Here is a 13,011-nt window from a genome sequence, read left to right as displayed (position 1 = left end):
AATCTTCTAGTTGTAATATTAACTGAAATATCTTCTTAGTGGGTTTTAAAAACCTAGAAAAATCATGAGAATTAAAAATGCCATTTCTTATATGCTTTTAATATTATACACAAGTATTGGCTAATTAATATTTCTTTGAACTTTGAATATATAGAGAACTTTATAGAACCTAGGTTCTCCCTTGCCAAAGAATTGGTTTAAATACATACTAAGTTACATTGCATAATAGTAATACAAAAGCATTCTTTTAAAAAATGCCTCTAGCATCAAAGTTATTATGTGTGGAATTGTATTGCTCTTTAGCATAAACACGTTCCTCTGTGAAAAGTATATTTGTGTTGTGTCATCTCTCTGGCTCAGTGTCAGTCTTCTTGTATTTCTGATAAAATTGCAAGTAATTAACTATCTAAAACTATTTCTAGAAGTTCTTCCATAGGAATAGTGCATTTTAATTTTCTCAAAGCATTATTAATTACTTGAGTGATTAAATTGATGCGCTTTTTGGTAAAGAAGCTAAACAGTTACGAGTTTTCATTTTACTTGAATTTTTACCCATTCATTTTCTCATGTTCTGAATCTACATGAATTTTTGATCTGACTTTAAAATATTACTGTAGGATTGGAGGAAGCACTGAATCCTGTATTTATAGTTAACTTGTAGATCTTTCCCACAATGATTCCTGTGCTTCTCTCTGTCATATTTTGTTAATATTTTTGTTACTCCCTAAATCTCAGGCAGAGAAGCACATTAACCAATCTTACTTACCAGTATACTGGTAACCAGAAATCTTATTGAAAGTATAATGTTGTATTAAAAATGTAAGAGTTGTTAACCTGGAGTGTTGATTGTGAACATGGTTTCCAGCTGTTCCAAATATTTAGCCTAAGGCTTACTTAAACAATATGTTATTTTATGTAACCATTCTCTCTGTCATTCTCTGTGTATTACAAATTATCTTGTCTACTTGACTGCTTTCACTGACTATAAGCTCCTTGATTCTAAGGACTGTGGTATAATATGTCTTAGTATATTTTTGATAGATGGATAAATGAGTAAATGAATCATGGTTTATGTACATAGTATTTATTTTTTCAACTGGATTGTAAGCCCCTTGTGGACATTGGATTATCTGTGTAGTCTCCCATAGTCCCCGTTATTTTATCTTTCATTATACAATCCACTTTTTAAAAATTATATTCTAATATAATTGAGATATTATATCTCTCAGCCCTCTCAAAAAGAGTATAGTATATCAATAAATATCAATAAAAAGTATAGTAGGCAATATCTAGTAAAAAGTAGGGCTACCATTTATTGAGGGTTTATTAAGGGCTCTAATATATATTAACTCATTTAATGCCTACAAAAGCTAAGAGTAAGGAATTATTTGAAAATTGAGATACAGAGTTTTAGTAACTTTCCTAAGGTTACACAGCCAGAAAGTGGCTTGATGAAGAGAAGTACAGGAATTATTTTGGAAAGAGATTTTCAGTGACTATACATATAAGATCTGCTGCCTTCTCACTTTGATTCCATGACTGATTAAATGTTTATATGAACTTCAGATCTGTAATAAAAGATACAGCTTTAATAAAAGATATAGGTCCTCTGTTGGAGATAGATGCTTAAAGAACTGATTATTTCAAATGAGGAATATAGTGAGTTCTGGCTTCAAAGGAGGAGAGAGAGCTATGATTAACAGGAAATATTCTCTCTTTGGATTGCAATGAAAGAAATTAAGGAATCATGCTATTTCTGTCCATGTTCAGTGAGTTTAGTGCTGCAGGCATATATTGAGTATCCACTCGGAAGAGTTTTGCTGCTTGGTGCCATGGAAGATATAAAGCTGCTGTCCATACATGGATAAGAGGTGCTAGGAAGTCAAGCAAAAGTCTATCTTAGAATTAATAGACATTAGTGATAGATAAAACAGATATATAATCTCTCATGAATAAAGTTCCTGAGCAGTTTTTTAAACTCCAGATTAAATCAACAGAATCATTGAATTAGGTATGTGCAATAAAGTAAGAATAAAGAGTGTAGGCAATCATTGAGGTTAGAGTGAGCTGTCTTAATGTCTTTGTGATAGAATGCTCTTAAATTGCATCAAGTTTTCAGTTTGGCAGGTGTAGAAACTCCACTTTGAACACGTTTCCAGAGTTAGGCCCAGAGGCAATAATGTTTATTACTTCAAAAGTGATAGTCATATAAACCAGATTGACTGTTTATTCCCTTATATGTAGTTGTCAGGTGTGCCAAAGTACTCTCCAGCACATTCTTTCTCCTGTACAACAACATATATGGCAGTGTTGCTTGGTGAAAATGAACTCAAAACAGGATGAGTCAGTTGGATGGATTGTATCATCAAGCTGTCTATTCCAGGAGGGCCAGATTCTTAGGACTGTTAACCAGGAAATGTTTGGTGATAAATTCTTGCTCTTTGGCCCCCAATACTCCTAATTTTTCTAACAAACAATAAATACTTCCCTCTGACTTTCTGTTAGGAACTACTTCTCTCTCCTCCATTTCCAAATATAATCTTATCAGTTAGGATATTTTAACTTACTTTCTTAGACTGAATCTGAAAGATATTTTTTTTGTAAGATTTATTTATTTATTCATGAGAGACACACAGAGAGAGACAGAGACATAGGCAGAGGGAGAAGCAGGCTCCTTGCAGGGAGCCCGATGTAGGACTTGATACCTAAACCCAGGACCATGCCCCAAGTCGAAGGCAGGCACTCAACCACTGAGCCACCCAGGTGCCCTGAAAGATCATTTCTTAGGGTAAGACCAACATGCAGGAGAAGATAGAGTAACTGTTGATAAAATAGGCAAAGCCCATATAGATCTTGCTGTTTCCAGTTTACTTTTTTAGAAAATAAACTTTCAGTTCTTAAAATAAGAAAACAGGCACCTGGGTGAGTCAGTTGGTTAAGCATCAAGCTCTTGAGTTTGGCTCAGGTCATGATCTCAGGGCTGTGAGATCAAGCCCCATATTGGGCTCTGTAGTGGGCGTGGAGTCTGCTTCAGATTCTCTCTCTCCCTTTTCTTCTGTCCCACCCCCTTCCCTTGCACATGCTCATCTTCTCTCCCCCCCTTCCCTCTCTCTAAAAATAAAATAGGAAGGGATTTTCATATATCTCTTAGTTATGCAGATAGATGGAAGTCTTAGATATTTTAGTCACTAGACCCATCGTCATGACGTATTTTTCTGGGTAAACTATTCCAATTGTAGACAACATACTATAAAAACTTGTTTCTAAAAACAAACAAACAACAACAACAAAAAAACCTTGTTTCTTATCATTCTTTGAAGAACAAAGTTTTCTGAGTATCTTTCCTGACGGTACTAAAGGTATTGAATCTTTCATGCTGAATGAAATAATCTGCACCAACATCTATTTTATTTATTTTTATTTTTTTTCTAAAATATCCCACATTTCCCTGCTTTGCAGCACAAAACAAACAGTATATGAAGGCTCAGTTGGCACTTTTGGCACTAAGTTGTGGTTTTCAGTGTTCTCTGCCAGTAGAACCCTCTCTCCTCTGGTTTGCAATTCCTATCGTGTTTACGAATGTGGTAGCGTGATAACTTGTGTTGCTCTGAGCAACACAAGGACATATTTGTGCCATGTTTGGCTATTCAAATACAAATTGTATTTTTTTTCTTACAATAGTATTCTTGATAGCTGAGTTTCAGAGAAATAATCATTTGCTATTCATAGAGGGGAAAAACACCTTTTTTTGGCTAGCCTCACAAATCCTGTTCAAAACATCATGGTAAACATCACATTCTTTGATAGAATAACCATCTGTTTATGGTGACTTAACAGGTACTATTCTACTTATTTCTTGAACCAGATCCTGGAAAGATATCAAAAGCACTTGGAAATAAAAGCTTTTCGTAATGTCTGAATCCAAAGACTTTGAAGTTGATTCTTTTACTGCCACAAATAAGTTCCTCAAAGTTTCAATCAAATTGTAAATTTATGCATAGTAAAAATTTCCAATAATACTAGGTATAGTAGTGACTTTGTAGTCAGTCACCTTTCCTATCTCAAAATAGTTTGTAAGTATTCTCTGCAAGTGTGATTTAAGGCCATTTACTTACCTGTCCTAGGAACACTTACAGACCTCTGTCCTGTTTTTCTTTTGCCTGATTGCACAACCTGCCTTCATTGTTTTGGGGCAACCTGTCACCCATCATTGCTAAGAACCCGTTAAAATTACTTCATTCACTTTCCATACAGATGTGGAAGCAGAGGCCCCACTTTCCGCTAAGCCCATAATCAACGTTCTCATGTATTTGCAGACTGTGTTGTCACAAAGTAAAATGTTATTTTGAGGAAATTATGCAACAGAGCTGAGAAAAGTTAATTATAAATAGACTTGTCATTGGATACCATGAATTTCAAAGCACGATAGGAAAACTAATGAATATGGAATATGTGGCTAATCTACAATCTTGTCACAAATTCCCAGGAAATATGGAAATGAAACACTGCTATTGGTGACTTTGTCATCTAAAAAAATAATTTTCTCATTTGTGGGCTAACTATAGTTATTCAGCTGTTCATACATTAAGAACTTAATATTGTGAGCCATTGATGTAACTTCTATAAAGAGATTTTTAAAGTCAGAGTGTTTTTTATTAGTATCATTGGAAGAGAGTTTTACAACCAAAGAAGTTCTTGGCATTGGAGTTGTCACCCCAGATATTTGCATGAATAGTACTGCTTAATAACAGCATAGTCTACCTGCCATATGTGAGCAAGCTATTAGAGGATGAGAGGAGGAAAACTTGCCTTTTTTCATATATTTAAAAGAACGTATTTTCTTTGTAGTGCTTTGAAGTATGCTTAAGATATAAATATATGTCTACAATAAGATTGTGTGATTTGTGTTTTGATTATTTGGATATTACGTACTGTCACGGTTTCTCAGTGGATTGAGGATGGATTTTTCTCTTAATGTACATGAAACCAGCATGTCTAGAAAATGGTCTTTTCTTCGTTAAATTGTTTTGCTCACATATTTGTGTTAGAGCTCTATAGAAAACACATAAAATTGTATTATTATGAAGATACTGATTTTTTGTGTTAAAAAAAGTTTACTTTTCAGAATAATAGATGCTGTAATATGTGGCAAATGCATAGATTGTCTTGTTGGATTTGTATTTGTTTATAGAAATCCAGAACCAGTAGCACTCTTTGGCCCTTGGCAGTTCTCTGTTCATGAGTGCCTTTAATTCATCATTTTGGTATTTAATTTTTAGTGCCTATTCACTAACAGTTGAATTAAAAATAAATCCTAGACTTTTAAAAGAATTATCAAAGAAAGCAAATATAATAAAGGGTTATGTTTTAATAAAGTGAGACTCCTACAATTTTTGTGAGGTTTTGTAATTGAATAATTTTTTTTAATTTGGCACAGTGTAATGTTCATTCTGTTTTTGTCAAGGGGATTTCAGCAATGTATGCAGTTAATTTAAAATTCTTAGTACCCATATGTAAACTGTTTAAATCTTTAGAATATTCTCTGAATATGATGAAAAGGTTCATAAAGTAGATATGGAAGAAAGCCTTGATAACTTTGTTACATCTGAGTATAATTTTTCTTTAATTTTTAATAGGATACAACATCTATTGAAAAGATGTCAAACTGTTGTGAAGAAATGTAAGTATAAAAGCGAAGTCTGTGGTGCTCTTATTTAAAAATGGAAACAGCTGGCCACATTTGAAAAATGTGTGCATGTAGTGGAAAGATAACATAATGATGGCTTTTTCTTGGTGCCTTGTCTAAAGCCTGAGCTAGACAAGCATAATCCAGTCTTACAGTAGGGGTCTTCAAGCCATGATAGTTTTCAAACAAAATAAGTACTGATCATTCTTGTTACTTGTCTAACTAAAGTAAGTTAAATTATTTGTCCTGAAAGTACATCAAAAGAGATTTGCTACTGTGTTGTTGACACACATCCTGTTAATCCTGAGACTCTCCTCTGCTTCAAAAGTTGCCCTAGGTTGATTGACGACACAGATACAATATCTGCTAGCCAGAGTTAAAACTCAGCTGCATGCCATAATGAAAGAAAAGCTGTATTTGTGATGCTGGGACACAATTCATCAGAGTCCAGTAATGGATCCCCAGCCAACCTGTATTGTTTTAGCTGACTGAAGTGCACCATGGGAGTGCTGTCTTTCACTAATAATGCTGTCTTCTGTAGATCGAGGCCCCGAAAGCCATGGCAGCAGACCTTCTCAGAAGTTTTTGGCACTCGTTGGAAGATCCTGTGGTTTATTCCTTTCAGGCAGAGGCAACCACTGCGAGTTCCCTACCACTTTGCCAATCACGTCTAAACAGATGGATGGTGGGCACAGATGGGTCCTCCATGCTGGAAATGCGTTACAGGTTTTCTGATAATAGAACTATGACAGTCTTCAAGTCAATTAAAATCCACCCACCAATCTTAGGCATCATAATGTGCCCCAGGCTTTATTTTAATAGTGATCTTGATCCTGTTGTGGGACTAATACGAGATCTATATTTAAGTTTTAAAGCATGTTTACTTTCAAATTAGCTTTCCACAGGGATTTCTTTAAATGCTTTTATTATTAAACCCAAAAGGCGGTGATTGAGATAAAATAATTGTACATATTTTTTTTTTTAGTACTGACAGTGTTATAGGTTTTAATTTATGGGAAATTTCAGATGTTTATTTAAATTTTTCACTCTTAAGCAGTACTAACCAAATCTGAATTTAATGCTTCGGGTTTACAAAAGTTGATACACCTTATATTCTATGTAAATTTTCTTTTTCACATACATAATAGCTTAAGTAGTAATAAATACTGCCTTTTACATGTGCTGCAGGATTCTTTTAATACAGCATAGAATTGAACAACAAAAAACCAAAAACAACTGAAAAAGGGCAGTATTTTCTTAGAAGTAGCTCTCTAATGTTTTCTGTTTTTCTCTTCACCAAAAACAAAATAAAAACACCACTAAAATAAAGCACCCAACTACCTACCTTATTTTAAAGGAAAGATTTTTTCCCATATTAGCTTTTCCCGTTTCTTTTCCCGGTACTGATGTGATTATTGGTTGTTGTTAAAATGCTCCAAGATGGAACTTTTGACCACACAGGCATGTATTCTGTTTTACCCTAAGATTTTGGTGAGCAAAAAGGGTAGAGGATTTGCAATAATTCCACAGATACCTTTTCTAGTACAGTTATATTAGAATGCATATGTTTTTAAAATACTAGTGTAACTAGATAATATATAATGTACAGTATAAAGAGGAATATTGTGCTTTTGAAAAACATATGTACTTTTTTCTTTACCTACTAGTATATCTAAAATTACATATTGGACGTTTATATGTATAGGTATTGGCCAACTCATAATGAAACTGTATAGGAAGTTGCAAGTAAAAATAAGTAACTCTTGCGTACCTATAATCACCCACATTGAAATGAAATTTTAATCAGCCAACTACAAATTTGGATTGACATACCTTTTGTTAGTAGCTAACGTTAAGAAATGACCTTAAAAATAAGAAAACATAATGATCTATATTTATCATTAGCTTATACAAATTTAAATTTCTAATGGTGATGGTCTCTTGGAAAGCATAGATGATTTGTGTGAAAAGACATTTAGCATGCTTTGAAAAGAAATTCAGCTTTTATATTTTTTCCATGAGAATACTGCAAAATCCATATATCTTTTTAGAAAGTGTATGCCCTCACAGTCTTTGCCTTGAAGAGAAGATTGAAGAGGTCTGCTGTTCTTGGAGCATATCAATATTTTCCTTTTAGTTCTGAGAGTAGGGAGTCATACCTGAGAAATCATGAAACAGATTTCCATTGTCAGCCAGTTAACTCTACTGTAGTTAGTTCTTTCAGGAATTGTAAATACCTTCTAAAATAATTGAATAAGCTGTTCTCAGAGATATAAATACCATGTCTTTCATGTTCTGACTGCAGTACTTTATTATTTAAAAATTTAGACGTGGCAGATGAAAATATTTATTGGTGCTGATAAGATGCATAGTAAATTTAATATGAGAAGTTATATTTATAGAGCTTAATGAATCACAAAATTAGTATGTTCGTGTCAGGCAACTGAGTTGGGTTTTGTGCAAGCTAACATATTGACCAAATTTGGTCTGGTGACAGAACTGTTAATAGGGAGGTAATGTGTAGATATATAGATAGATATCAGTCAAATGCCTTATGCTGTATACATTCCTGTCAAATGAGAACCTTGAGCAAAAGCAAAGCCAACTGTAGACCCCCTAAAGAGCTTTACGGACATATTTATACTTCATGTAGTAGCAGTAACTACCTTAAAGTTATGTACCTGGGAGGTCCGCAGTGCCAACCTCTGCCTTAGCAATGAGAGCCAGAGGTGGTCCCTTTCCCGAAGATTGTTTTTAGTTTTCTCAGACATACCACTTCTAGGCACATTTTCTTTCCTCCTTTCTCTTTACCTCCCTGGTCTTGATCCTGCCACCTTACTCTTCTAAGTTACTGGGATACAAACTGATACACTAAGCAAGGCATATATTTATTTTGTTTGAATGGCAGAAATGCTCTATATCGATCTATTTATATAAGAATCTATATTAAAGCATATCTGTATATCCGTATGCTGTAACTTTCAGTATTCCGAAGTTAGCACACCTAACTGGGTTTGTAATTCTTGTGCCACTACTTGAAAGAAACCAACCAGCCGGTTCCCAGGGAGTGCAGGAAGTCTAGTTGTGTTCCGTCTGCGCCCTCTTTTGGCTAATTGGTATAATTATCCTGGCTCTAGAGATGTACTACCCCGCAATTCGTTGTATAGCCTAATTCTGAACATGTCAGAGCTTAGGGGGATTGTATGTACAAAAATGTAAGAGTCTATGAAAATCAGTCTGTTCCAGTTTATGATGGCAATGTCTAGCTCATATAAATGTGATAACTACCTTGCTTCATTATGTATATTCTTATATTTTTTTATTCTCAATTAGAAATTTCTGTCAGATCAGGATAAACAAATGTAAACTGTTTCATGAATTTTATTTTAAATCTTACTTGGGCAGATTAAGTCCTTAGGATTGGGAAAGCCATTACCTAAAATGACCAATTTATTACAAAACACAGAACCTTACTGTAGTTACATTGGCAAGCAAGTACCTAATGTGTTTTAATCAATATCGAAAAAAGATACGTTTTTTTTTTTTTTAATTTCAGTTTTGGAATGACTTTTTTTATTGATTCTACTGCATTAAAAATGAGAGATTAATAATTCTTTCTATACCTTTCTGCATTCTTTTTTAATTATCTTATTCAGAGTTACAGCTCTAGCTTTGGTAATCATTGTGTTATGTACTTTGGATGTAAATAAGTAATGATGTTGAGCATCAGAAAATAGTTATGAGCAGTGGGATTACTGATATGGTCGCTTTGTTTCCTTATAAACATTCCCTTTCATTTTTAAGCAAAATATATGTTAAAGGATGCTTTAGATCAGTGAAGTTTGGAGTTGGGCTTCTGGAAATGAAATATTTTTAGCTAGAGACTCTAAGTTACACCTCTTGAACGATTATATTTGTTCTTCTGTTCTGTGAACAAACATGCTTATGGGCCCAAGATTGCAGGCAAAAATTGACTTGAGTTCAGGATTCCCTAAATAGTAGGCATTCAGTTAAAGAGCTTTTAGTACTTTATAACCAAGACATGGAGTTTTAAAATATGTGAAGGTGTTCCGTTATAAGAAAAATACTATTTTGCCTAAGAGTTGTATTAAAAATATCTGTGGTTAGTGTAAGAGATACCTATATTTAACATTTTAGTTGATGGTACTCTTAACAGAAGAAAGCATAGTTTACTTTTAATAATAATGGAAGTAGAGCACATTACAATACATAATGTTTAGTTTAACAACTAAGTTAAAACTTCTGATAGATTGAACATTGGTGAGTTTTTGCTGATGCTTAGAGGTATTTTTCTCTAAGGATGCTGGCTAATTATAACTATTCGTCATCAGGCCTTTTCAAGTCACTTCTATAAAAGTAATTACTTGAAGGTGTGTTTCACCCAAAAGGATATATTATTTCTGAAAGCTAATCATGAAGACTTTGGTTAGGATAACACTTCCAACCAGGAAATGTGAAGTAATTTAGATTTTGGCCACATAGTTTTCTATGTATTAGATCAGAGGGCAGTTCGATTGTTCTCACATGTGTTGCTATAAAATTGCAGTGTGTCCAGCCATGGTTTACAGCGGCATTAATGTTAACAGAGCTACTAGTCTGTCCCTGAACTTTTTTTCTAACTACTTCCCTTGTGCTTTATGTATGAATAGATTATCTAGCTCAAGTTTACTAAACTGTTGCTGCTTCATTAAATAAATTGTTGACATCATCTCTAACAAATGTAGATATACCTAGAATTTATTTGGGAAAGTTTATACTTACAAACATTAAATAATTTACTAATAAATACAAGTATTAGATTTTTTACCCAACCTACTCTTGCTTTTGAAATATAAGTATTGGCAAATGTAGTTAGTCTGGTACATTTAGTATATTCTACTTACTCTACTTACTATTCTACTTACTAGTGTTGTTAACCATATAATTAACAATTAAATGGGTGTATTATTTAATGTCCACATTTGTTACCTTCTACTCTAAGAATTATCCTCAATTTATCTAGAAATCAATTTCATTATGCTCTGAATTTAGCCCTTCTCACTTGAATTCTAGAATATTCTATACTAGAATGTGAGAAAGTGATAAAAGCAACTTAAAGTATTTTGAACTCATGTTATTTTATATATCAACTAGTATTTAGCATTTCTGCTGCCTTTGGGATGATGATGGTTTAATTTCAGGAAAGTGTTTTCTCTGATGTTTCCTTTCATTTTCATTGTGCGATTTTTAGCAACAAAATTCATTACATTTTGGTCTGTTCTTCAGATGTCGTAATGCTTCCTGCTAGTGCTGATTTGAAACAGAAATAACAGTGTAACTTACAGTTCTTAAGTTGTTGATATTGCCCGTATTTTCCATTATCATTATATATATGTTTTTACCATCGTACGTCCTTTTCCCTTTGTCTACCATGGATGGCAGGTAGAAGTGAATAGAGGGCAGCCAGAACTGGATGGAGAGAGTAGGGGAATTTACAAAGATGGAGAGAGGGCCAGTGGGACATGGATGAGCAGCATCTGGGCAGCAGGGTTGACTGGGTGCAGTCTCTGGGACATCAGGAAACCCCTTCCCCCAGCTACAATCATTTGAGCCTCATCCTCATCTCTTGTTGATATCATTTTACTGTGAGAGTTGCTAATGCATGTAAGCATTTCGAGTTACTTTATTTATATTGCTGATTTCATCAGTTGGCCAGATGCCTTTGATAAATTATTTTAAATTTTAAATATCACAATTATGTAGCATATACTCACCTGAAGTGTTATGAGTAATGTGAAAGGTAGAGCTGTTGAACACAGGGGAGAAATGAATAGGTTGCCCAACATTTGAAAAGACAGGTCCTTTTTTTACAAGCCTCCCATTGCAGTGAAAGGATACTAAGTGTGAGAGAGAGTAAATTTTGCCACTGAGGGAAAATCAGCGATTTCTATGTAAAGGATGATTTTTCACTTTGAAGTTTGGGCTGTTTGGGAGCTCTTGATCCCTGGAAGGCCACCCAACCTATTGGTATTATGAATAGCTGTAACATGCAATATAGTGCTTACCACAGTCGTTCAACACTTGAGTCTTTTTTGGTATTGATAGCTTTACGTGTAAACAGATGTGGACGAAACAGCAACAACAAAGGGTGTCTCTTTTTGTGGTTTCGCTTGCCTGTTTGACTAAGCACAGGGTTTAATTGTATAGGCTGTTAACTAAAAGAAAAGATTGTCTGCGTATTGCAAGCTCTGTATTCTTGCCAGTATGCATCGGGTGATATTTTAACCTACTGGTGCCTGAAGTTAGTGTTAGTGTTTTACAACCTCAACAACTAAAACATCCTGGTGCTACTCACTTTAGCACTGAGTGACATTTGTAATTCCTGTACCAAAGAGTGAATTTTTTTTTCTTAATTTTTGGTTGATGGAGACTTGTGAACAGTGTTCCTAACAACAATTTTGATGATCACATCTTAGATTTTGCACACTGCCTCAGTTTAATTGGTTTTAAATGTCTCTCATTTGGAATTTTTTTTGTAGTTAGGCATATGACTATGGTTTTTCATTTCTGTATTTTAATATAGATTGGCTACTTTAAAAGATAGTTTAATGGGCTGAGGTTAGAAAAGATAATTGAACACTTTTCACAAGATTTTTTTATGTTGTTTTTATTTCTACAGGAGTAAGTGAAAAAATAATAAGAACTCTCCTTTTATTTCTATACATGAGCTATATAGTTTATTGAGCCCTTTAAATGAATGCTGAAACAATATGCTAAAATGAAAAGTGAAGGGCCCATTCTGATTATGAGAATCCTGCATCTGTGTCTGTGTGGGGGTGGAGGTGTACCTAACCCTTAGTGGCACTAAAGAATGATGTTGCCATTTATGTATTTTGCAAATAAAGATACAATTAAAGAACACCTTAAGAAATTTATGTGTACACACATTTGCGCATGCACGCGCATACACACACACTTTCCTAAGAGGAAATGCAGATTGATGTACCTTGATTTAAGCAAAACAATTAATAGAAAATTGAACTTCACCAAAACACACACAAAAAAAAGAGGTCTGGATGTTATTTATTTTACATAAAAAGTTAGAGTAAGATTATTTTGAAAACCAGTTCTGTTTAATGGTTCATTTTACAAAAAATGTGAGAAAATACCCTTTAGAAATATTTGTAATTGTCCAAATGTTGTACTGCTATGTACACTAATCTGGTTCCTTATTTTTTTCCCACAAATTTTCAGGACACTTGTTTAGTGTCTTTAAAACTGCAACTGAAATGGTAAGATTTCTGGCAAGAAGACAATTGTTGGTG

At 34.0% G+C, this 13,011-nt stretch overlaps 1 protein-coding gene across 1 annotated transcript in view; it reads left to right on the top strand.

Annotated features, from left to right (window-relative positions):
* The window catches only part of ZDHHC21 (zinc finger DHHC-type palmitoyltransferase 21), a 62,260-nt gene extending 52,960 nt beyond the window's left edge, over positions 1-9,300 (top strand). The window contains exons 8-9 of the mRNA XM_038552417.1: positions 5,637-5,680; positions 6,228-9,300. Coding sequence (XP_038408345.1) covers positions 5,637-5,680; positions 6,228-6,360 — 177 coding nt within the window. The 3' untranslated portion in view covers positions 6,361-9,300. The remainder of the gene's footprint in view (positions 1-5,636; positions 5,681-6,227) is intronic.
* The last annotated feature ends 3,711 nt before the right edge of the window (positions 9,301-13,011 follow it).

This window comes from Canis lupus, chromosome 11 (assembly GCF_011100685.1).
Source record: "Canis lupus familiaris isolate Mischka breed German Shepherd chromosome 11, alternate assembly UU_Cfam_GSD_1.0, whole genome shotgun sequence".
Classification (NCBI taxonomy): Eukaryota; Metazoa; Chordata; class Mammalia; order Carnivora; family Canidae; genus Canis; species Canis lupus.
This window is presented reverse-complemented; position numbering and strand designations above follow the sequence as displayed.